This window comes from Ahaetulla prasina, chromosome 7 (genome assembly GCF_028640845.1).
Source record: "Ahaetulla prasina isolate Xishuangbanna chromosome 7, ASM2864084v1, whole genome shotgun sequence".
NCBI lineage: Eukaryota > Metazoa > Chordata > Lepidosauria > Squamata > Colubridae > Ahaetulla > Ahaetulla prasina.
This window is the reverse complement of record NC_080545.1, coordinates 52,964,174-52,988,961: the sequence shown is the minus strand read 5'-3', so window position 1 is coordinate 52,988,961 and position 24,788 is coordinate 52,964,174. Positions and strand designations below refer to the sequence as shown.

General features: G+C 34.8%; 1 protein-coding gene across 1 annotated transcript in view; it reads right to left on the bottom strand.

Moving 5' to 3' along the window:
* The window catches only part of NAV3 (neuron navigator 3), a 576,609-nt gene that overhangs the window by 104,980 nt on the left and 446,841 nt on the right, over positions 1-24,788 (bottom strand). The window contains exons 8-10 of the mRNA XM_058190061.1: positions 22,768-22,907; positions 17,334-18,366; positions 10,787-10,902 (exon numbers count right to left, since the gene is read on the bottom strand). Of these exons, the coding sequence (XP_058046044.1) occupies positions 10,787-10,902; positions 17,334-18,366; positions 22,768-22,907 (1,289 nt within the window). The remainder of the gene's footprint in view (positions 1-10,786; positions 10,903-17,333; positions 18,367-22,767; positions 22,908-24,788) is intronic.

Below are 24,788 nucleotides of genomic sequence, written 5' to 3'. Positions count from 1 at the left end.
GGTCTTGGATATACAATACTATGGAACACAGTGAAGGCAGTCATCAACAAGTGGGGAAAATATGGCACAACAGTGACCTTACCATGAACTGAATGTCCCTCCAAATTTGATAAAGAATTGGAGAGGCTACCAAGAGACCAACAGCAACATTAAAAGAGCTGAAGGAATTTCTGGCAAGAACTGATTGTGACAACACTCTCCCATATTCTTCATATGAATGGGCTGTGAGGTAAATTGGCAAGATGGAAGCTTCTTGTTACAAAGAAACATATCCAAGCCTGACTACATTATTTTGCAAAAACCTACATCAAGTCTGACAAAAGCACATTGGAAAATGTGTTATGGTCAAAAGTTGAACTTTTTGGCCATAATTCCAAAAAGTATGTTTGGCACAAAAACAATACTGCACATCACCAAAAGTACATCATACCCACAGTGAAGCATGGTGACGGCAGCATTATGCTTTGAAGATGCTTTTTTTCATCTGGAACTGCTTTAGTCAAGATGGACAGAAATATGAACCAATCCAAATATCAGTCAATGTTGGCACAAAACCTTTAGGCCTTTGCTAAAATGCTGAAGATGAAGACAAATGTCATCTTTCAACACAATAATGACCCAAAGCATACCTCCAAATCAACAAAAGACTAGCTTCAACTAGAAGAAGATTGAAGTTGTAGAATGGCGCAGCCACAGCCCAGACTTGAATCCAATTGTCAGTCTGTGGGGTGACCTGAAAAGGACTATGCATAGGAGATGCCTTTGTAACCTGACAGATTTGTAACACTTTTGAAAGAAAGGGCAGACAAAGATTTCCAATGCTAATTGGCTCCCAGTCCAAAAAACTGAATGCTGTCCTTAAAATCAAAAGGAGCTTCAAGAAAGCATTAGGTTAAGGATGTGCACACTTATGCAACCAGGTGATTGTATGTTTTTATTGCTATTTTTCCCAAAAAAGATTTATTTGTCTTTCCGTTGAATTGTACAACTTATATTTTAAGTGGAAAAGATTCTGAAATGCTTTATGGTTTATCTTGGTCAGTTTTTTTACATCTGGCATTTTAACAGGGGTATGTAGACATTTTATATCCACTGCATAGTAATAGGAATAGTGATCAACACTCATGAAGGACTCTTTTTCATGTTCAGACAGCTTAGAGACAAGAGGTCACATTTCTCTTTATAATCTATGGATTAATAATATAATATAAGTGAAATATAATGTAATTTCTTAATTTCAAATGGATAAATTGAGACATATGCAGCTGTGTCAGCTATTTTTACCATATTTTGTTCCAACATTCTCTCATTAAAAATATAACACCACTATTTTGTATTATAACACATTAATATTAGATTATCTACTGAGCCCTACTACACTGGAATGACATAAAATGTTTCCTTCTTAGGAACATTCAGCATCACTTGGATATACCTAAATATATATATTTGAATAGCAACACGATTATTTGTCTGCAAAAATATAATCAATCAATCATCCCAATCATAAAACACATATCCAATTATATCAGTATTATGGAAGTATGCTGTATAGAAAAAGTCAAAGTTAGAAACAAGTTTTTTCCCTGATTCATATATCAGCAACAAAATTAAAGATATATTTTCTTCCAGACTTTTAATCTGAACATTATGTAAAACTAGGAAACTTGCAAGAAAAAACCTTAGCAATGTAATACAGATTTCCAAAAATGTACTGCTATAAAATTCTTGAATCTATCATTTTGAAAAGACATGTATCTGAATGGCTTGCAAATAAGTGCTTTACAACCCCTATATTTTTTTGATAAATCATAGCAACTTGCTTGCATCAATATAGATCAGATGTAAAGCCTTCAGACACAAAATTCTGCTTTAATGACATTACACGGGGATCTTATTTTTGAATTAAATATTTTGAAAGTAGAGTAGAAGGTAAACCATGATATTGCCTAAATAAAAAAAGCTTTAGTAAGTTTGATAATTAATTTTTTATGTTAATGAAATGAAAAATTATTAATATAAATAGAAGTGGTTGTAAATGAATTGGCAGTTATTCTGACAAGATAGAATTCACATTAATATTTAAAGAAAAAACCCAAGGTGGCATCTTCATACCATCCTTCCCAAATTGAGGTAGAAGGGAAAGCAAGCATGACTGTCAAATACTCCCATCTGTCAAGCTCAAACAAAATCAAATTGCTAAAGTTTTCCTATTTTGCTACTTCAAGATTAGTTTAATATAGCTATATTTTAAGAAGAAAATTGTGTGTCATATCTGGCGTGGCTTCAAAATGCCAAAAAGTTTTTAATTAATGAAGTCTATGAATCTAACAGAAAAAAGAATGTGATACACCCTGCTTCATCATACTATATAGACAGAAATGTGCTGTGAGTATATTGTCAAAGAATAGTAAGATTATTATTATTAACCAAGCCTCTTCCATGCAATACATTATTGCTTAGTAACTATTTTATCATGTTAAACAGAACTTACCCAAATAATCATTGTAAAGTGCTTGTTCTAAGTCTCCAAGCATTGTTCTTATAACATCCTCATCTAGCTGTGCAGTTCCTTCACGTAAACAACCTTCCTCTTCCACCACCCAGTTTTGGCTAGTAATTTTTGACTTAAAGGGCACATCTTTTTCACTCAACTTGCTTGTCTCTCCTTGAACAGCTTCATCAACCAGGTATCCTCTGAGCCTTTTGCATGAGGCTCTGGGTCCAACAGGTGGTAGTTCTTCCATTTCCCATGCTGACTTGTTGCTGGCATGGTAAAGGGAGTGTGCTGATTTTGACAGTGCTTTAGAAAGTAAGCCTCTACTCCCAAGCTCTGACTGATGAAGAACCTGGCTAGACTTGGAAGCACTGCCAAACCAGTTTTCTCTGCATGAAGATCTCCTTTTTTCGGCTTCATTTAGGAGAGTAAGATTAGTCAGAGATTTCTGTTTCTGGAGACGAGTACCTCTGTTTCTTGCATCCTTGCCTCTGAACACTGAAAGTTCAGCAGATCGTTGCATAGTTTTATCTAAAGGCTCAACACAAATTAGATTTCACATTTCTAGCTGTAGAGAAAGCAAGATCTTTCAGCAATAGAACTAACCTTTCAGCAGTACCCAGTTTACATGCCCTGTAGCTCCTCATTCCTCCGGTGTCAAAAAAGCACAGCATAAGCATTCCAGAGTGCAGGCTATTAAGGACTAGACAGGCACAGTCATTTTGATTCTTTTCATGCTAAGCTAGTCTTTTCCAGTCCTGTTAATCTACAATGTTATAATCATTTTAGAGGAATTTCTTTCAAGCAGAAGATAGTTGCTTAAACAATCTACTCCAGCCCAGAAATAAACGTAAAAGCCAGTGATGTTTCCCTTTTATCATCCAATCCTCCTCCTCCTTTGGATTGATAGGACTGCATCCCTCTCTGTGGCTGCTGTTTCCTGAAATCCAAAAGTAAACTGCAAGTGCCGAAGATCGTCTTCTCCCAGGCTCCCTCAGCAGATCATGACTGATTCCTATGTGCAGATCTTTACTTTGGATGGCTGATAGAAAAGCAAGTGCAGCCAAGCACATCAGAGCTCAATAAGACCCAAATTAACCAAGGAAGCAAAGCTCTGTGAAAGCTTCCTTGCATTTTAGTATTCAACATGCATTCCCAGATCTATAGCTGTTCTCTGTAACTGCAGTGAATGCTGCTGGCTGCCATGGCAGCAAACAGCTTGGCAAATTAAAACAGAAGCACCCAACCCTCTGCAATTCTACAAATCCTGAGTTTAAGGATACAGCATAAGATAAATGGGATGAACATTAACTTAATTCTGGAATCCCTTCCTCCCTTCCTTCCCTAGCTAAAGTTGAAGTGGCTTTTGAATCTTGCAATATACTGAAGAGGTCTCTTCCTATAGTGTAATAGAGAATTTGAAGAAAAAGCAATATCCCTTTATATGGAAATGCTAGAAAGAGAAAGAGATTTCCTTCCATTTATACAGTAAAGCTTTTAATTTCTGATTCATTATGAAATAATTAGAAATGTTAAGAAAATGGTAAGTTTTTGGAATCTGCTGAAAATATCAACGTCAGATGGAACTGACTACCAAGTCATAAAGTAGAAATCTTAGGTAGGTGAAAAAAAGTATATACATTTGCATAAAATATATGTGCATAAAGGTAGTTTAAGAAGAGAGAATAGAGATTTATAATTGTACTTGGTCTGAGGTTTGGCAGAAAATTGGCACACACTTTATATTATAGGTTAGGTATATACATGCACCTTGGGGTAAAGCCAATATTTTTTGGGTGAAATTACACAATTTTTCAAGAAGCTAATGAAAATTCATTCCTATCTCTTTTTTTCATTTGTAGGAACATTTTTATTAGTATTATTTTTGTTCTGAAAGTTTTGTATATCTATAGGTGTGGCTGAAATACATTTGTAACACATTTGATTGTTACAAATGTATTTCAGCTTGTCAGATAAGATTTATTTTTAAATTTGTGCTACATAGTAATCAAAAGTAATCTTAAATCACATATGCATCCTTTCATACCACATATATTTCTGTGCAGATTTTAGCTGCAAGATTAAATTTTGGGAAGAACTACATTCTACGGAATATTCTATCTTGCTAACTTCAGCCTTAAAACATTATTTAAAACTTGCTTAAACCATGCTTTGCATTTTGATTAGTTCTGAGTCTAATAATTAATTTCTGATTTAAAGATATTAGAAATAATGTGTGATCTTGGAATTTTCCAATAAACATGATGGGAGAAGCAACATGCTTATATTAATTCTCAATAATACTGAAAATCATATATATAATTCATTGATACTTTTTGTATTCATGTTATATACTTTAGATGAAGTAACTAGTTTAGGAATCAATTGCATTCAGTCATAATTCATAAAATGCAATCTACCTTCCAAAATGACAATTGTTTTTGGATTTCTCCTCGTAGAGAATTTTAGAACATTTGAAGCAACTACTCTGATAGCATGCTCAAAAAAGTAATCTTATTCTATTTAGGCTATAACTTTTGTTCTGTTACCCACATAATGTCTTAAATAAAATATATGACTAAATGTAGCATGTTGTTTATGTCAAGATATTGCAAATATTTTTTAAAAAATAATTTTATAGGTCCTCATCAAGCATTCTATCCATCTGCAGTATAAAGGCACAAATAGGGCTCCATCTGGCAAGTATAAAAAATAGGAATGTGTAATTAACCAAAAACTTATTCTTTTGGGGGTAATTTACAACACAAATTATATTTTGTTTTGAAAAAAAAAAAGACCTGAATTGACCACTAAATATCTTTAAAAAAAAAAAAAGAATTTGGAAGTGCATTTTAAGGAACCTTAGACTTTAATTATATATTACCAGAATGCTGCCTTTAATCTAAAATAGTGCTCCATGCACACACACACACACACACACATGGGTGGAATAAATAATAGCTAAATACACAAAACTGTAGCATATTTTCTCAAATAAGAGAATATAACTGCATAGCATAATATTTAAATAGACACTCATTTATAGTAGTCAGGAGTTGAGCAATAGTGCTGGCATTTTAAAGAACAGAAGCAATAATAGATTGCAAACATCTATCCACACAAATATATATATTTTACTATCCATCTGTCTGTCTGTTTCTCCTCCTCTCCCTCTCCCTCCTTCCCTCCCTCTCCCTCTCCCTCTATCTCTCTCTCTCACACACACACACATACATACACACACATACCAGGCTCATGAAAAGTCAGGGTCAATTAACCATGGGTGGATTTTGTGTAAATCAGCAGGCAAAACAGTCAGTTATTTTCTTTATGTTTTAATGGGTTTAAGCCATGTAATATACTGAAAGAAAAACAATGAAAGATATAAAGTAAAAACAAAATGCATCAGTAAAAACATCAGTCCAATATTAATGGCTACTAACAGAGCATGTAAACATCATCAAAAAAACACAACAAAGAATGTTCTTTCTGCGCCAACTCAGAAAGTTCAAACTGCCCAAGGAGCTACCGATACAGTTCTACAGAGGAATTATTGAGTCTGTCATCTGCACCTCTATAACTGGTTTGGTGCTGCAACCCAACAAGACAGACACAGACTCCAGAGCAGCAGTTCTCAACCTGTGGGTCGGGACCCCATTGGGGGTCGAATGATGATTTGCCAGGGGTCGCCTAAGACCATTGAAAATATGGGAAGTATACTTGCAAGTTGAAGAATCGCGCTCCAATGGTTGAATTCACAAGCCAGTTGCAGGCTCTTCAAATCGCTAGCCGAATTCGGCTTCAGGCGTGATCAATTAAAAAAGAGAGAAATCTTTGCTCTGATGTCTCCCTCTCAAGCCAGCTGCAATCACTCCCAATCGCTAGCCTAATCTGGCTTCAGGCGTGATAAACTTAATAGGGGAGGAGTCTCCACTTTAATGCCTCCATCCTCAAGACAATCGCAAGCAGTTCAGATCACTAGCCAATATGGCATCAGGCGCGATAAATTCAAAACAAAAATAATTTTACGGTTGGGGGTCGCCACATTGTGGGGAATTGTATTAAAGGGGTTGCAGCACTATAAAGGTTGAGAACCACTACTCCAGAGGATAATTAGAACTGCAGAAAAAACAATTGCTACCAATCTGCCTTCCATTGAGGACCTGTATACTGCACAAGTCAAAAAGAAGGCTGTGAAAATATTTACAGACCCCTTACATCCTGGACATATATTGTTTCAACTCCTACCCTCAAAACGAAGCTATAGAGCATTGCACACCAGAATAACTAGACACAAGAACAGTTTTTTCCCGAAGGCCATCACTGTGCTAAACAAATAATTCCCTCAACACTGTCAAACTATTTACTAAGTCTGCATTGCTATTACTATTAATCTTTTCATTGTTCCTATCATTGTTCCAATCTCATTGTATGACTGTAACTTATTGCTGTATCTTTACAATTTATATTGATTGTTTCCTAGTATGATTTGATTGCTTATTTGTACCCTATGACTATCATTAAGTGTTGTACCTATGATTCTTAACAAATGTATCTTTTCTTTTTATGTACACCCTTCAAGTCTCTTATCTTTCATGGTGGACTATAAACACAGCATCCACTGCCTGGAATAAAATGATTGGAATAAGAATGCTTAAACATTGCATCCACTCTGGTATATCCTTTTTAAGAAAGCAGGAATCTTTAAATCCACTGTGACTGTCATCAGAAATAATGATATCTCATGAGAAATTCCATTATCATGATGGTAAGATGCCAAATAGCTAAATATTTTGTTTGTTGTTGCTTTTGCACAACAATTTATTCAAGGAACAACCAAAAAAAAACCCTGCAGATAATATCAAAATCAGCATGACAACATGCATACAAACAGGAAACAATAATAAATATTCCCTGATGATAAAATATTCATATACATAAAAATCACCTACTCCATAAGTGAACTATTCAAAAAACAATGTTCATTAGATACCACATGTGGATATTTGCAACCTGCTTTTTAAGTAAAATATCAACCTATTTTAGCAAAGATTTCACATTCTAGTCTCTTCTGACTCAGACATCTGTTTCCTACCTCCAGTAATTTCTACTTACCTTGAGCATCTCACTATCACTAAAGTAGTAATAAGCTTCCTATAAAGTCCGTTATTCTTTTTTACATTTTCTGTGATAGACTGGAGCAGAAATGGGAAACCCATTACAGAAAGAAGACTCTCTCAATAGCCTAATAGCCTGATGATGTCTGTACATTTCAGTGTGGCAATGGAGTACACACAGGAATGCTGTAAGCACTTTTATATCTAGAAATGTTGTGTGTAATGCAAGTTCCTATGAACATATTGCATATTTGTAAATTCTTGGTGGGCTGACGACTATTTGTTTAAACTATAATATAAAAATTATATTAGTTGTATAGGGGGAAAATACTCAAATTCTAGCCAATTAGAACATTCAATTTTTAATGAAGTTATCAGCAATTTTAAATAAATATTTTTAAAAAAATATCAGAATCAGACTGTAGAATCAGATTTTACTGATATACATTAGGTTAGACCACCCTTGTATTACTAATGGAAAGAACAATCTTTAACGAAAATCCAGTAGCTACTGATTTTTAGTCACTACAAATTCAGTGATAACAGAACTTGGAGTAGAAGAATACACATATAAACACTAATGGTGGAAAAGAAGTGATTGTCAACCATTTCCAAGTCTACCCTTATATGGCAAATCTATGCATGGGTACTTAACAAATAAAACTCATTGTGTTTAGTAATGCATCCTCCAGGTAAATTTGTAGATTTAATCTGATTAAAATGTAATTTGAAGACACAAAATATTGTAATGATTTTTTAAAAAATTAAATTAAATCCATTTTAAAAGGCATTGCAACCTGTTTCACACAATGCCAAGCAGATGGAAACTCCATGGAAACTCCATGGAAACTCACAAACTCAGCTTGAAAATAATAGCTCCTCTTGCTAATTTCTGTCTTGAAATCTACTGTTTAGTTCCCCTAATTCTAGTAAAATATAAAAGGAATAACATCCTAATTTTTCACACTACAAATTATTAAAATCTATTGTTGCTCGTGTGTAGTGACTTTTTAACACTAAAAGCCAAATATAATTTAGCCTCTGCTCATATAACAGTTTCTCATTTTTTGATAATTTTGTATATTTTTTCTGCAGAATTCTTTTTATAATTATTTGCAAATAAAAATATAGAGACTAAGTTCTAGAAAGCATATCTGCCAGATTTAGGTGAAAGTCTTCACCTGTGTCACTATGCTATTACTTCCCCAAACTTCAGATGTAACATACGGAGGTAACATCTCATACTGAGTAGTTAGGTCAAGGGTCCCCAACTTGTGAGCTGCAGCCCACTACCAGTCCATGGCCTATTCGCAACCAGGCCATGTGAGTGGTCAGTTGGTGCATGTGCTTATTTGTGCACATATAGCCCCACTTGCACCAGCATCGCAGGTGCTCCCGGTCCTGCTCATGCAAATACCAGGTGCTCACTCATGCATCTGTATCCTCCACAAAACCATCCTCTCCAACCCAGAAATATTGGGGAACTTTGAATTAGGGTATTAAATATCTGCAAGCAAGCCATGAAGCTCAGAGAGCACCAGAAATTTCACATACTACATGAATGTCTAGGAAGTGGAGATAATTTGTACTGTGTTTCCCCAAAAATAAGACCTAACTCCTAGCATATTTTTTGTGGGTGCACCCAAAATGAGCCCTTGCCCCTAAAATAAGCCGTACTTAAGTGCCTGCGCAGCCAGAGGCCCACCCATTCCGTCTGGTTGCTTGTGATGCCAACACAAGGAGAGGTAGGGGTGGAGCTGCCCCGTGTGCACACCAGCTTACCTGAGGGCCCCTGCCATGAGGTAAGGTCGGGAGGAGTGGAGCTGCCCCATGTAGCCAGCACCAGATTATCTCAGGGCCCCTGCAGTTAGGCCATCCACGCACCGACAACTGCCCCATGGTGGCAGCTCTGACAGTCCTGTCCAGCAAGACTCCTTAGGCCTGCTGGACCACTTCTGTTTGCTTGCAGCCACAACAGAGCAGGATGCCAAGCAACGCACTGGTGCCATTGCTGCGAGGCTGATGTCAGGGCATGGATGGCCTGGTTGTGAGGACCCTGAAGTAAGCTACTGCAGGACACATGGGGCAGCACCATCCTCCCACCTCGTGGCAGCGGCACTCAAAAGAAATAAGACATTCCCCAAAAATAAGCCCTAGTGTTTATTTCAGAAACCCCCTCCCCAAATAAGACCGGGTCTTATTTTCAGGCAAACATGAGTTTAAAAAAACCCAGTTTGGGAAATGATGAAATTTTTTAATCCTATATATTACTATAAAGTTGGAAAATAATTATATTAATGTAATTGTTTCAGACATCTAACTGTGAAAAATGCCTATGGAGATTCTCAGTCATCCAGGTCATGATTATCCCAAAGGTGCTTTTTCAGGATGCAATTGGGTTTTTTGGTTTTTCTTTGAAGACATTTTGCTTCTCATCCAAGAAGCTTCTTCAGCTCTGACTGGATGGTGGAGAATGGAAGGAATTATATTCCTTACAGACAGCTGAACATTTGCATTCTTTTAGTGAGTCATTAAGGTCACCTGGAGATTTATCTGTGTCCTCAGGGTCACCTGAGTGGTGTAAATGGGTGTGGAGCCTTCTTGGAACTGTTGAAAGCGTTGTGTTTAAGATTGGGGATAGATGATGTCGTATTCCTCCCCCTCTGTTGAAAGAGGGCTGTTCAATTTTGATATAAATGTCCTCTTTGACCCTTCTTTCAAACCAGCAAAGTCCACATTTTGGACAGAGAAGACCATTAGTTTGAAAGAGGGTCAAAGAGGTCATTGATCAAAACTCAGATGCTTGGTAACTGGTCCATGTTTATGACAGTTGCAGTGTCCCAGAATCATGTGATCAGCTTTTGCAACCTTCTGACAAGCAAAGTCAATGAGGAAAGCAGATTCACTTAGTAACAATGTTACTAATTTAGCATCTGCAATGATTCAGTTAAAAAATGTGGCAATAAAGGTCATAAAATGGGACAAAACTCATATAACAAATGTCTCACTTAGCAACATAAATGTTGGGCTCAGTTGAGGTTGTCAGTAGAGTACTAGCTGTACATTGTATTCATTTTATATTTTATTTATTTTCATGTAGTTTTTTTATTTAAGTATGGTCATAATAAATCTGAAATATATCACTATTAAGCAATGATTATATATTACTCACCAGATATTTCCTCTAGACATTGCTTGGCAGTTTTACTGTATGCCAAATCCAATTTTGTAGGACTGATACAAGAGTCAGAAAATGGGATAGAAGAACTATCATTTTCCGAATGAGTTCTGGAATTAAAAGAGATGGAAGGTAACATCTATAAAATCATAACAGTGATGACTTATAATTCAGAATATATAATCAAAATTAGAAATATCATTAGCATTTCTTTGTATGGATCTAGAGGATAAAGTGCTAAACGCTTAATCATGAGACAGAATATTGTATTCATATGGTATAAATAAAGAAAGTATACCATTAAGATGTATTTGATTAGATTAATTCAGTCAAGGTGTCAAAAACAAAATGTTTCTAACATCTTTCATTGCAAGATAGGAAATGAGACAGAAGAAAATAAGTAAATCAAGCTACCGCTTAACCACAAATAGGCATGCATATGTTTCAAATGATTGATTCTAGGAATTATATTACTAATAATAATACTAAACAGGAAAACAGCAATATGTTGCTAGTTAAGACTAATAGTGAAATGAGACCTATATTGCAAATAAGAACTCAGATATGTTGGTTAGTAGACTATTATCAATGGAAGAAAAAAAAATCAAGAGTTGCAGTTGATGGGAAGTGTAATCTAATATGTCTAAAGAAGACACTTCTTCTAAAAGATGCCTTTGAAGCTTGTCACCACTGAACCCTTTTTCATTACAACTATTATATGGGATTATACTAACCGGTAGGATTCCCTTTTGATAAGATTACACAAATGTGTATTTTAAAAAAATGCTAACAAGGTCACAAAAATAATTTTATTAGACAGCTCATTATAACCATAGCTTTCCTCTGGAAAATTTAAAATATAAATGTATAAACAATAAATTCTGTGATCCCAGATTCACAATTGTGCTAAAATGTATCAACTCATGAGGACACTACCCAATAACCCAGAATAGGTTAAAATTATGAGAAAAAGGGTATTTTTCTTCCATTCTCTTTATAATATTAATTCCTAATAATTTGAATTTAGCTTTTTTGATCATTTTATTCACAAATTTTTTTTAATCTCTGTTCACATGAGGTTAATTTATTTTCAGAAAAAGAAATTTCACTATTTACAGTCTCCAATTTAAAAAAATAATATGCAACCAACTAGAGGGCACCTTGGAAAGCTTTCTTAAAAATGTGTCTTTTGCAAAATAACAACCTGTCAGTTCTGCTATATTTATGACTTCCAAGTTGCTTATCTATTGTTTTTCTTTTTCAAAAACCATCTGCAAAGAATGGGAAAACATAGTTCTGATATACATGATCATGCTAATATTTTTTTTTTAAAAAAATGGCATCATAAACAGAAGCTTGTAGAATATAATGTGCTTGAGTTATTCTTTAAGTCTCCAAGAAAATATGAAGGCAGATATTTTCTCTCATTTTAGCATCTGCTTGTATTGCATCAGGCAGTATCTGAAGCAAAAAATTGTGGTTCAGATGTAACATTAAGGTTGGCATCATGCTCTAAGCATGAACTTGGTTAGCAGGCTCAAATGATTTGTTTTGCTCATCCTTTACACATCCTCTCATAAATGAATAAATAAGTTTCTGATAAGTTTTGAACTAGGAACCCAGTATTTTTCTTTTTTAAAAAAAACCACACAAGTTCATTTATCCTTATTAACTTAAGTAATTGGAATAAATCATAATTGGGCAAATTTGGAGGCAATATACAGAATTCAAAGGTGGTTCCCCCCACTTCTGCTTTACTAATGTGAAGCATGACTAAATATTATTGTGCAAAGATAACTTCATTTAACAGATTTGTAGGTTCATCTAAGTTTTAAAGGTTATTATTGTCTAGTTCTTTATAATGTCGCCTACCAATTAAGTGTTACATTCAATAAAACTCAGCTATATTTCCCAATGAATGACTAACCAGAAACTCTCTTGGGTTGGTAGGCAAAATCTATTTTGATTTTTTATGAGTGTCTGTTCTACACAACTCTGGTTATACCACAAGCCAAGATATTGCTTATATTTTGCTTTTCTCATTTTCTTTTTTAACAAGTTGTTCCATCAAATCAAAATTTTGATTACTCCTTTTATCTAGTTACTACTTTGACATATTATTTCTAGGACATATTCTGTAGTCTGTCCCCAATTTACCTCCATAACTTAATGATTATTGTTGCTAAATGATGCTACACTGATTGAGCAAGAATCTGGCTTTATACATCTATTTTGAAAATCCATTTTTCTTGAACTATCTTTCTCACAAATATATCTTACCCATTGCTCTCATATTCCAAAAGCCTTGTTAACATATGTTGCTGCATTTTGGGGATTTTAAAGGTTTAATAAAATTGGGTAGGGCTTTTTTTAGTATTCACAAATGTACATTACTATAAAAACATACTTTACATAATAATATAACAGTAAAGAATACTAGGAAAATTGGAAATGAAATCAGCTACTTACAGATGAGTTAAGAAGTTAGGACAGGGGACAGGGACCCTTGATTATTTTCTTGTTTTTTAAATTTATGTTTCCATTTATTATATCCTGCATCTGTACATCTTTATAGCATATATAATCTGAGATAAATATTTTAACCAAAAATATATCTAGAGAAATAATTTAGCCTGTTTTGCTGAGAATCCTAGCTTTGAGGGCAGAGTTTGGCATGTTGCCACTTTAATTTCACAGCAATGACTGCAAGTGACACAAACTGTTAAATTTACTAGCATAATGGTGTCTCTAATTTGCCATTTTAGGGATAGAACAGCTTGCAGAAAGCTCAGAATTACAGAGCTTGTGTGTCAACTATATATCAAAAGTCACAGAAGTTATAGTGGGTCTTGAAAGGAGATAAAGTAGATTTATGCAGGAAAAAATAGATGATTAAACATCAATCAAACAGCATAGCTCACAGGTACCTTCCATCTTTTCAGTACTAGCATTGACAATTGAGTGATATGAACCAATTTCTGAGTTCAGTGTGGAACATTTCACTTAAACAGCACACATGTTTTTTCATACCAATCTGGTTTTTGGTTATACTGATCCATGTGCATAAATCTGAGCACATAAATATCTATAAAATCAGACTGTGTCCTTTAATGAATAGATATTTCTTTCCATTTCAAATTCAATCTAGAACACAGGAAAAATATCAAAATATTAAAGGAAAAAAGTCCAACTTTTTTCCAATTTACTGGAAAAAACAGCAAATCGAAATAAAAAAGCAGCAAATTTAGAAAACTGTGGTCCTTCCACCTGTGAATGAAATGACTTTGTACCACTTACATGCCTAAGTAACATAGTCAGTAACAACTTATACCAAGAATTCTGGTTACTATCAATAATCTCTTTAGTTCTTTAATTGACATACGCAAGCAGCTGACTTATATATTTAGATAAAGGTGGGCTTCTAAAATGAATTTTCAGATAATTTAGTTTCAGTCAGTAAAACTATATCAGCCCGGTTGCTTATTTGACGTACAAATACATAAATAATCAATGATCACTCATTCTCATAAATTAACAGTTTAGAAGCTCAAAAGTAATTTTCAGCCTTATATGTGAAAATAGTGTTAGAACCTAGAAACACCTTAGAAGAATGTCATGAGCTCTGGAATAGTATTTTCACAGCCTGAACACCTATAATAGCATAATGTTATTTTAGCACATGGGTTGGAAAAATTGAGTTATAGGACATAAAATTGGTATGATGAAGTAACTTCAATAGCGATAACCTGGGAAAAACTCAAAATCCAGCATTAGCCAAAAAAAAAAAAATTACTGGAAAGATATAGGGAAAGCTATCGAAGTGTTGTCCCGGTGCTTGGAAGCCGTTCGGGTCTGGATGGGGAGAAACAGGCTCAGGCTCAATCCCTCCAAGACAGAGTGGCTGTGGATGCCGGCATCTCGGTACAGTCAGCTGAGTCTTCGGCTGACTGTCGGGGGCGAGTCATTGGCCCCGATGGAACGGGTGCGCAACTTGGGCGTCCTCCTGGATGAACGGCTGTCTTTTGAAGATCACTTGACGGCCGTCTCCAGGAGAGCTTTTTACCAGGTTCGCCTGGTGCGCCAGTTGCGCCCCTTTCTAGACCGGGATGCCCTGTGCACGGTCACCACGCCTCGTGACGCCTCGCCTGGATTACTGCAATGCTCTCACATGGGGCTCCTTGAAGGGCATCCGAGGCTTCAGTTAGTCAGAATGCAGCTGCGCTGGTGATAGAGGGAGCCCTCGTGGCTCCTGTGACACCTATCCTGCGCAGACTGCACTGGCTGCCTGTGGCCTTCCGGTGCGCTTCAAGGTTTTGGTGAACATCTTCAAAGCGCCCATGGCATAGGGCCGGGTTACTTACGGGACCGCCTACTGCTACCGGATACCTCTCACCGACCCGTGCGCTCTCACAGAGAGGGACTCCTCAGGGTGCCGTCAGCGAGACAGTGTCGCCTGGCGACACCCAGGGAAGGGCCTTCTCTGTGGGGCTCCCACCTCTGGAACGAACTCCCCAGGACTTCGCCAACTTCCGGACCTCCGAACCTTCCGTCATGAGCTTAAAACACATTTATTCATCTGCGCAGGACTGGATTAGTTTTAAATTCGTGGGTTTTAAGGGTTTTAAATGGGTTTTAATGGTTTTTAATGGGTTTTATTATTTGCTAAATTTTAATTGCGGCCAAATTGAATAAGTTTTTTAGTGGTATTTTAATAGTATTTATTTTGTAATAGTACTGTTTATTTTATCTGGCTGTAAACCGCCCTGAGTCCTTCGGGAGAAGGGCGGTATAAAAATTTAAATAATAAATAAATAAATAAAATAAATAAATAAATAAATTGTTTTCCAAATTATCTATTTCTTGAGTTTTTTCTAATTAAAAGTGAAATCCCATACTGGAACATTTCCTTGGGGCTGGGGGAATTCATGGCAAGAAAAATGACAGCAGAATGCAAGTGGTCACATTTTCCATAGCCTAAAAGGAGCCATGAGTCTTTATTGCTATTTTTCATTTTAATAAAACCATTGCTAATTGTGCCAAAATCTGTGATCCAACCTTAATTTGAAAAAAACACATGATTTTAATTCTTGGTGACAAATATGTTATTTATTTAAATTCTGACATAAGTATGAAAATCCTGACAAAAGACATATTTCTCCACACTTACATGGGATGCATATATCCAAATGCATTACTTTAGATACAGATTTAATGATATCTAAATTATGTTAGAGAATGCCTAGGTCTTTTTTAAGATTTGTTTTCTTAAGGCTGAATGGCTACTGGTCAAGATAGTTACAGATTAAAACTCATTGTTTTTGACTTATTGAGGAACACAATGCAGAGGATACAATGCAATGAAATTCCATTGACAGATTTCATATAGTCATCTAATTGGCCATTACAAGAACAGAACAGGAATCTAAATAGACTTTAGTTATATAAAGCTTTTTCCTCTTTTAAGGAAGATGTTAGCATATACTCCATAATAAATAGGGAACTTCAGTCCCTTATAGCTGATTGATATTTGGCCAATTTGCAGCATTAACGTAACATGAAAATCACATAATTGATATCATTACTTTCTGTTTAATGGATATTCTATATTAATAGGCAAATTGTCTGTTAAAATAGAATTTTACAATATACAATTTTAGAAAGCATGTGAAACGTAAATATGTATTTATGAGATTTTAAAAAATTGAATATGTTGTTTATTCTGTGAAATGACCATATTTTTGCTATACATGTAAGTTTATTGTTACTTTATCTCATGACAGCAAAACAAATCTTAGGGGCGGAAATGTCAATTATTGACGTATTGCTTGCAAATTTTTTTTATTTATTTATTATTTATTTGCATTTATATCCCGCCCTTCTCCGAAGACTCAGGGCGGCTTACACTATGTCAAGCAATAGTCTTCATCCATTTGAATATTATATACAAAGTCAACTTATTGTTGAATAATTGTTGGAAGTCCCTAACCAAAATCTGATAAAATTAAGCAAACACTGGGCTTCAATAATACAGAAGGTTCCCACTTAAAAGACACTTTCTCCAAGTTTATCCAGAAATTGCTATGTCATTTTTATTGACATAGCACTATTGATGCTATAGAATGAGGCTAACTAGTTGCATAGAGACCATCTATAAACTAGTTACCGTAAAATCATAAATAATAAGGTGAAATCAGTACAAGTAATATATCTGATTTTGGAAGTAATACAACACTATAATTCTCAATATTGTTGAGATGGGAAAAGAAAAAAAAGTCACAGCCTTTTCATAAACATATTTGATAAATATGCCAGCAGGAAAAACAAATCCAGCAACTCAAACTTCAAGTCTGTTGTGCTAATTAAATTGCTTAGGAAGATGTCTCCATGTGATCCATTTTACATTTTTCCACTATTTCAAATATTTATGTATGTATGTATATATGTATTATATATGTATTATCTATCTATCTATCTATCTATCTATCTATCATCTATCATTAAAGACTGTTAAAATGATAAAGTGTGAGTAAATCCTACTTACCTATAAATAAATGGTGCTACAGTGGCTGTATTTGGATGGCTGTATTGTTGCTGCTGAGGAAGTTGGACAACACCACTACCCGGGACTTGCCCACTGACTGAAGCCATTGAAGGAGAAGAAAATGATATACTACTAAGACCAGTACTGGCCTCCTTTCCTTCAGAAGCTGAGAGACTGGAAGGAACATAGTTTTTCTCATTCCCTTGGGATTTTGCTGTAGATGGGGGATGGTTTCCTTTTGTATTTCTCAGTTTTTCTGTCTCTTTACTTCCTGAAGATACTAGTGAACTGTTCTGCTTCGATGTAGGTACTTTTGATCCAGGTTTTGGTATACCACTAGATGAAGGAATTAAACTTTCTTTCTTGGCTGAAGTTGCTTTGCTCCCCTTGGGAATCAGGCTTGCAATTTTTGAGGTCTTTTTGGTGGGTGTCTCGGGCATCTGTTCCTTTTCATCTTTTACCATCTTTTCAGTGCAAACTTTATTTTTATCTTTGCTCTTTTCTTCTTTATCCTTTGGCTGCAGCAAAGACTTTTTATTGCTGATATTTTTGCTTCCAGCTTTCGGAGGAGTTAATTTAGGGGATATTTTGGGGCTGTTGGTGGTAGATCCAGCAGTACTGAGCCCACCACTGAAGCCATCCATTTCACTACACTCTAAAAAAGCTTCATCATCTTTTCCACTGTCAGCGGGGCCTGAATTTGATGATGACAGAGGGGGCCGTAAAACAGTCCGAGCATTAACCAGTTTGAATTTCTCTAACATAGATTTTTGCCCAGAGGAAGGTGTTTTGGGAGCTTCAGAAAGAGGAGGTTTATGCCTGTCTGCAGGTGGTGTAGGTGAGGTTGCAGGGCTCTGCTGCTTCACAGACAGCATAGTAGAGGTGGCACTGTGTTTCACATTCATTGATTTGCTGCGCCAAGGCTTGCTGGCACTTGGAGAGGGGATGGCAGAGACCGGCTGCTGCCCAGTGGTGGTGGGATGCTGTACATTTCCATTTATACCTGCAGATGGGTGAGGACCTTTGGGTGATTCTAGTTGGTAAGAGAGAGAAAATACTATTTACAGAGTTGTCTGATGACTTCTACTATAAACGGAGAGTAAATGTGATTTAAAATTAAACACGTGTAATTACACCATCCGTTCTATGATTCATATGGATAAGAAAACTAGAAGTGCAAAATTCTTTTGCACTAAAGAAGCATGCTCAGTGGCCTAGTAACAAAATCTGCCCATGCAAGTAAATAACTGTTGCCTCAAAGAAGAGGGAGTCAAACTATTCTCCAAAGCACCTGAGGGTAGAACAAGAAGCAATGGGTGGAAACTAATCAAGGAGAGAAGCAACTTAAAACTAAGGAGAAATTTCCTGACAGTTAGAACAACTAATCAGTGGAACAACTTGCCTGCAGAAGTTGTAAATGCTCCAACACTGGAAATCTTTAAGAAAATGTTGGATAACCATTTGTCTGAAATAGTGTAGGGTTTCCTGCCTGGGCAGGGGGTTGGACTAGAAGACCTCCAAGGTCCCTTCCAACTTACGGGTACTTACGGGACCGCCTGCTGTTACCTTATGCCTCCCACCGACCTGTACGCTCACACAGAGAGGGTCTACTCAGGGTGCCGTCCGCCAAACAATGTCGGCTGGCGGCCCCCAGGGGTAGGGCCTTCTCTGTTGGAGCTCCTACTCTTTGGAATGAACTTCCCCCTGGTTTACGCCAATTACCTGATCTTCGGACCTTTTGCCGTGAGCTGAAAACACATTTATTTATTTATAAATAAATTATTATTTATTATTTATTTATTTATTCAAGCGGGACTGGCTTAAAAGTTTTATTAAATTTTATTGGGGCCATGTATGAATTTTAGGGTTTTTAAATTGACTGTTTTAAATTTCGGCCATTTATATAATTATGCTTGGTTTTAAGTTTTTTGTTTTAATGTGTATATTGTATGGTTTTATTACTTGGCTGTACACCGCCCTGAGTCCTTCGGGAGAAGGGCGGTATAAAAATCTAAATAAAAGTAAACTAAAAACTAAACTCTGTTATTATTATTATTATTATAACTGAATAACTGAAAAAATAGTAATATTCCAGAGGTTGTTTTGATAACTAAACTCATAATATTTAGTGCCAAATTCATACAAATCTAAAGGATTAATATTGTAAGTTGCCCTCTCATTTAGGATGTGAGAAGCAACAGGGTCTTCTGCTGATGCCAGCCGTATCTACCTGCACTTTTATGTTTACCAAATCAGACGCACTGATATTGCTATAGTACTCTTAATGAACAATCAGTTGCCAAATTTGATAAACTATTGTAAAAGTCACTGTAAAAAACTTCAGCTGCATCAGCAGCCAAAGCCAGAAACAGTTTAATATAGAAATGATTAAAGCAATCTGACAAGAGACGGCCAGAACTAAAAATAACAGCAAAAACAATTTCCACAAGAAAGGCATTTTAAAAACAATTGGTCAATTTCAGACATTGAATTTACTATTTCTCAATGAAATTTAAAGATTGAGCAATATTTTCTATATGAGCATGTTTGTTACTTAAAAACCAATCATTGTTAGTCAACATAATATGTATTGTTTCAGGGGCTTGGGGTGTGTATATTTTACAGTTTTAATGTATTTTTAGTATTTTTGATATATAGTGTTCTCTACTGCTAACCAAATTCCATCCCCAGTAGTAGAAGGAATATCATAATTCTCATGAATATATAACATGTTCATTTGATATATTCAATAAAAAAATGAAATTAACATTTATTTGGAAGTAATGGAAATTATGATATTACATGGAATTTGATTTGTACTACATCTCCACACATTCAATTTATGTGATACATAGTCATTATTTGCCAGGAAAGTGTTACAACTATTCAGTACAAGGATTTGTGCCAATGACTTAGATTAGAATAGAAAAGCACATGATTGCATTCATAAAGTTTTAATTTCAATTTACACTATCTGAACCAGAAGCTGAGATCTTGGAAAGTTCTATTCAGCAGCCTTTTCCAATTTTACATTCTCCTCATATAGGTGAGAGTTCAATTACTGCAATTTCCAAACAAAATGGCAAATGAGACTCGAATATATCATGTTCAATATACTTAATGCATTGTTTGGTCTTCTACATGTAGTCATGATTTAGCAAGTATAGTGACTATTTGCAGTTATAATAATGATGAAGAGATAACTTTACATACAGTTCTTGCATTTATGACCTTTGCAGGTCTCTAAAGGAAAGGAAAGGGGAAGTAAGTTCACAGGCACAGCCACAATTTCATGTAGTGACTATTTGTGTAATATCTTTGTTGCTGGTCCCAATTGTGGCCACTAAATGAGTACTATCTGTATATTACTATTGGTGCTATTTAAAAGTAGTAAACTTTTTTTAGATAAAAAAAATTCATTGTGAAAAAATTCATAACGGTATATTTTATTTTTATTTTTATTTATGTATTATTATTCACATAACCATATTTTATGACAATTAGTTCTAGCTTCAAGAACTAATTTCCATTCCTAGGTCAAGCTTCAAAATCCTTTAAAGTTACAATTAAAGTATCTGGTTGATTTCAGTATCAAGTGTACTTTTTCAGAGCCCTGTAAGGTTAGATTTGCTGATGAAACACACCAAAAACTCCTCTGATTTGTTGCTATAATTGAATTTCACAACAAAGCTAGTCTTCCCTCCTGCAAATGGTTTGGGAAAGTACTGCAAATCTATCTCTAGAATATAGGAGAGACTTGCTATTGTGAGACTGATTTTCCTAACGCTAATACTCTTTTTTAAAAAATCTGTTGCTATAAGGTTAAGCTGCATTCAACACAAATTAAATAAAATATTCAAATTGTTGTTATATTCAAATAATATAATTATTTTAAGAATTTTGTTAAAGACACAAAAACAAATAATCAATTATGGGCAATTGTGCAAATTAATTTTCCTGTGAGCATTGTGTTGTTCCTGATTCATTTTTAACTATTAACTAATTAACTGATGTAAATAAAAATGAAGACAAATATATTTTAAAATACTCCAATTAATGGAGTATTAATTGGCAATTAAAATCCAAATATCTAAAATATTAATAATATTTCTTATTAGTAACATGTAAGTAGATTTCATAAACAAGTTGTCATAACTATGATTATATAAATAATAATTATGTAGTCAATATACTTTGCTTGCTTATTAAGTCGTTCATTCAATCTGTATGTTGCTGAAGGCCACCAAAATTCTTAGTGAAACATAAGGTACAGACAACATCCAGAATAAGAGAATGTGTGTGTGTGTGTGTGTGTGTGTGTATGAAAACCCATCTGCAAAAATGCATACCTTCCAAGCAAATAACAATTCTGAAGCAGTAATAGTTATTTTCCAACCAAGAATTCTCCAAGATAATATCATTATTTGAAGACATCTACTCCCACCTTGTGGTAAGAATAGTATGTGTTGTTTTAAAAATGTATGCTTAAAATTTCATGTTCCTTTACCTTGAAGATTAAGATTATTAATTAGCATACCTTTATTAATATAATTCTATAACTAGTTGTGTTTAAAAGTGAAAGATATAGAATTTACCAGAAGGTAATATGTGTCAATATTTGCATATCAGCTTTCGTTTTCCCATTGTTCACTGCTTATAAGCTATACATACAGTATATATTTACTATACCTATATATTTCTTATTTTTAAATAGGATATTTTCACAAAAAATGGTTGCTTCATTGACTATTCAAGAAGCATTTATTTAGACTCATAGAAAATCAAGTTTTGAATCTGATTTTCCATTGCCATAAACAGAAGGCACATTGTATTTATTCAGATAAGGTTGCTTCTCAACAGCAAAAATATTGAAGATAACTTTAAAATCTATGGATGTTACTCTATATTCCTGAATAGTCACTTTCTGACTTTTGGTTAAGATCAAGAATAACATCTTGAATGTAATGTTACAAACACTGCTTTTAGAATTTTAAAAAAGGTAAGTCTTTCCTAAATATCTCACTTTGAACATGTGAATAAATAATATATGAATAAAATACCATATAACTTTTAAAGACTCATGATCATATCCAATTTTTATGTTCAAAATTTAACTCTGAAGAATATTTCCATATGTACAGTACTGGTATGAGGACAACGAGAATAAAAATAATGTGCGCTCATGATGCAGTTTTCTTCAAATTGAAACATTGAAACATCATTGAAACATTGAAACATTACTTCAGCACCTTATGATTACTCTGGATCCCATTTTCAAAAAATGAGCTTTCTGGTTACTATATTTGAAACAGCCCAGGCTTTTTGTATGCTAATTTAAAGTTCTATAAAGCTCAAGGCCAGGGCAATGTCAGGAATTGTGGAGGCATCTCCTTAGACTTCTGGTTCATTAAGACAATGTCTATTAAGCACTCACCTTTTTCATTTCCATTTGCATATTGTGGAGGTTTGTTTTTGTCAATGCTATTAAAGCTCTGACTTCTTCGATTTAAATTGGAAGCTCCCTGGACTTTGGTACTGCTGCCTGCAGCTGGCACCCTTGAAGGCCCAGGAAGCCTAGAACAGTACAGTCAGAAATAAATGTGTTGCAATTGCAAACATGTGTAAGGTAACATGGTTTCATAAATAAATTCATAAACCTGATTAACAACAACAAACATTCATATGCTTCAAGGTTAGTTAGCCACTGCCATGGAGTTATTAGTCTCAAAAGACACAAATGGAGGATAGATGCTGTATAGGATCACAAACACATAAGGACCCTTTGCATTTTCCATCCACAGTGCATAAATGAGTCCCTGGATACTTCATAAGAGCCAAGTGGTTAGAGTGCAGTACTGCAGGCTACTTCAGCTGACTGCTAGCTGCAGTTTGGCAGTTCAAATCTCACTGGCTCAGGGTTGACTCAGCCTTCCATCCTTCCGAGGTGGGTAACATGAGGACCCAGATTGTTGGGGTCAGTATGCTGACTCTGTAAAACTGCTTAGAGATGGCTGTAAAAGCACTATGAAGCAGTATATAAATCTAAGTGGTATTGCTATTGTTATTTGCAATTAAATTTTTCCCATTTTTTTTCTAAGATAATAAAAGTCAATCTTACTGGAGAGTTTATTTAAGGAATACACTGTGTAAACCATTTCTTATATAAATACAGGTATGACAGCAGGGTAGCTACGATGGCAAAAACAACAAAGATACTTGTGGCATTGATAAATAATAAATATGTAAGCTTTAAGGCACAATAATACTCTTTGTTCTTTATCTTGTTTATAGGTAGGTATTTGATGATGAGATTACTGATTTCTGTGGTTGAGAAGCTTTTGTCTGGAAATAAAAATTGCTGTATTAAAATGAGCCATCCAACACAGTTCCAGTCAAATAGTGCATTTGTTGGTGTTTGCTGCCACCATCTGAAACTTCCTGGTTAATAAAGTTAATAAAAATGCCACTGACTATACATTCACATTATGCTATGTATATTTCATGACCTGGTTTAGTGATCATTCTTTTTAGACAACTTCAGATTATGTCCATAGACATAAACAAGAGATTTTGCAGCATCAATGGAATTTTATTGATACTGAAGTCAGATACTTTTGTTAAAAATAAACATAAAAAATCCCTATCACAATTAGCAATAACTGAAAGATAATACAGCATAAATAGAAAAAAGCATACTTTTAATATTTCTGTGTGTTTGCCTTTTAACTATATTCCCTCCAGAAAACCCTGACATTTTTCTACATAGAAATTATACATTATAAAAAAATAGTCTTGAATTGCAATTACTTATCTAATATTTCCATTTCATATTTGATTGCTATGATATAAACTGCAGTTTTATATGTCTCAGTGTTCAGCGTTCAGGAGGATATGTTCTAGTAGTTACTCTGAGTTATTTTTGTCTATGCTACAAGAAGAGCAGATTGTTTCATTTCTAGAATTTTTTTTAGATACAGTAATTTTATGACCTATGAAAACGATCTCTAACTACCAAGTCAATTATATTTGGCTATGTTAAAATCCATGTGAAATATAAAATATAAGGGCATTTTCACAATATAGAAATTGAATAAATAAATATATTAATTCCATTTATAGATATTCCACCCATGGAATCATTTTACGCAACCAAGGAAATGCAAAGTTTAAAGAAACAATAATTTACAAAAACACACTTTTGATTAGAAGTTTGCAAAACACCCTTATAAATTTATACTGTTGGACAAACAACAACTGTTAATTTCCAGACAGAACAAATTGTGAAGGAGACAAGAGAGTCTGTAAGAAATGAGACTGAAAACCTACTACCACAGGTGCACAACAACTGCACTCTGGTATAGCTCATTTCGTGTTATCTTACCAACTCAGACAGAATGACTTAATCATGGACTCCCCAACTGATAGTTCATTGCCAGTAATGAACTGTTTTTCAAG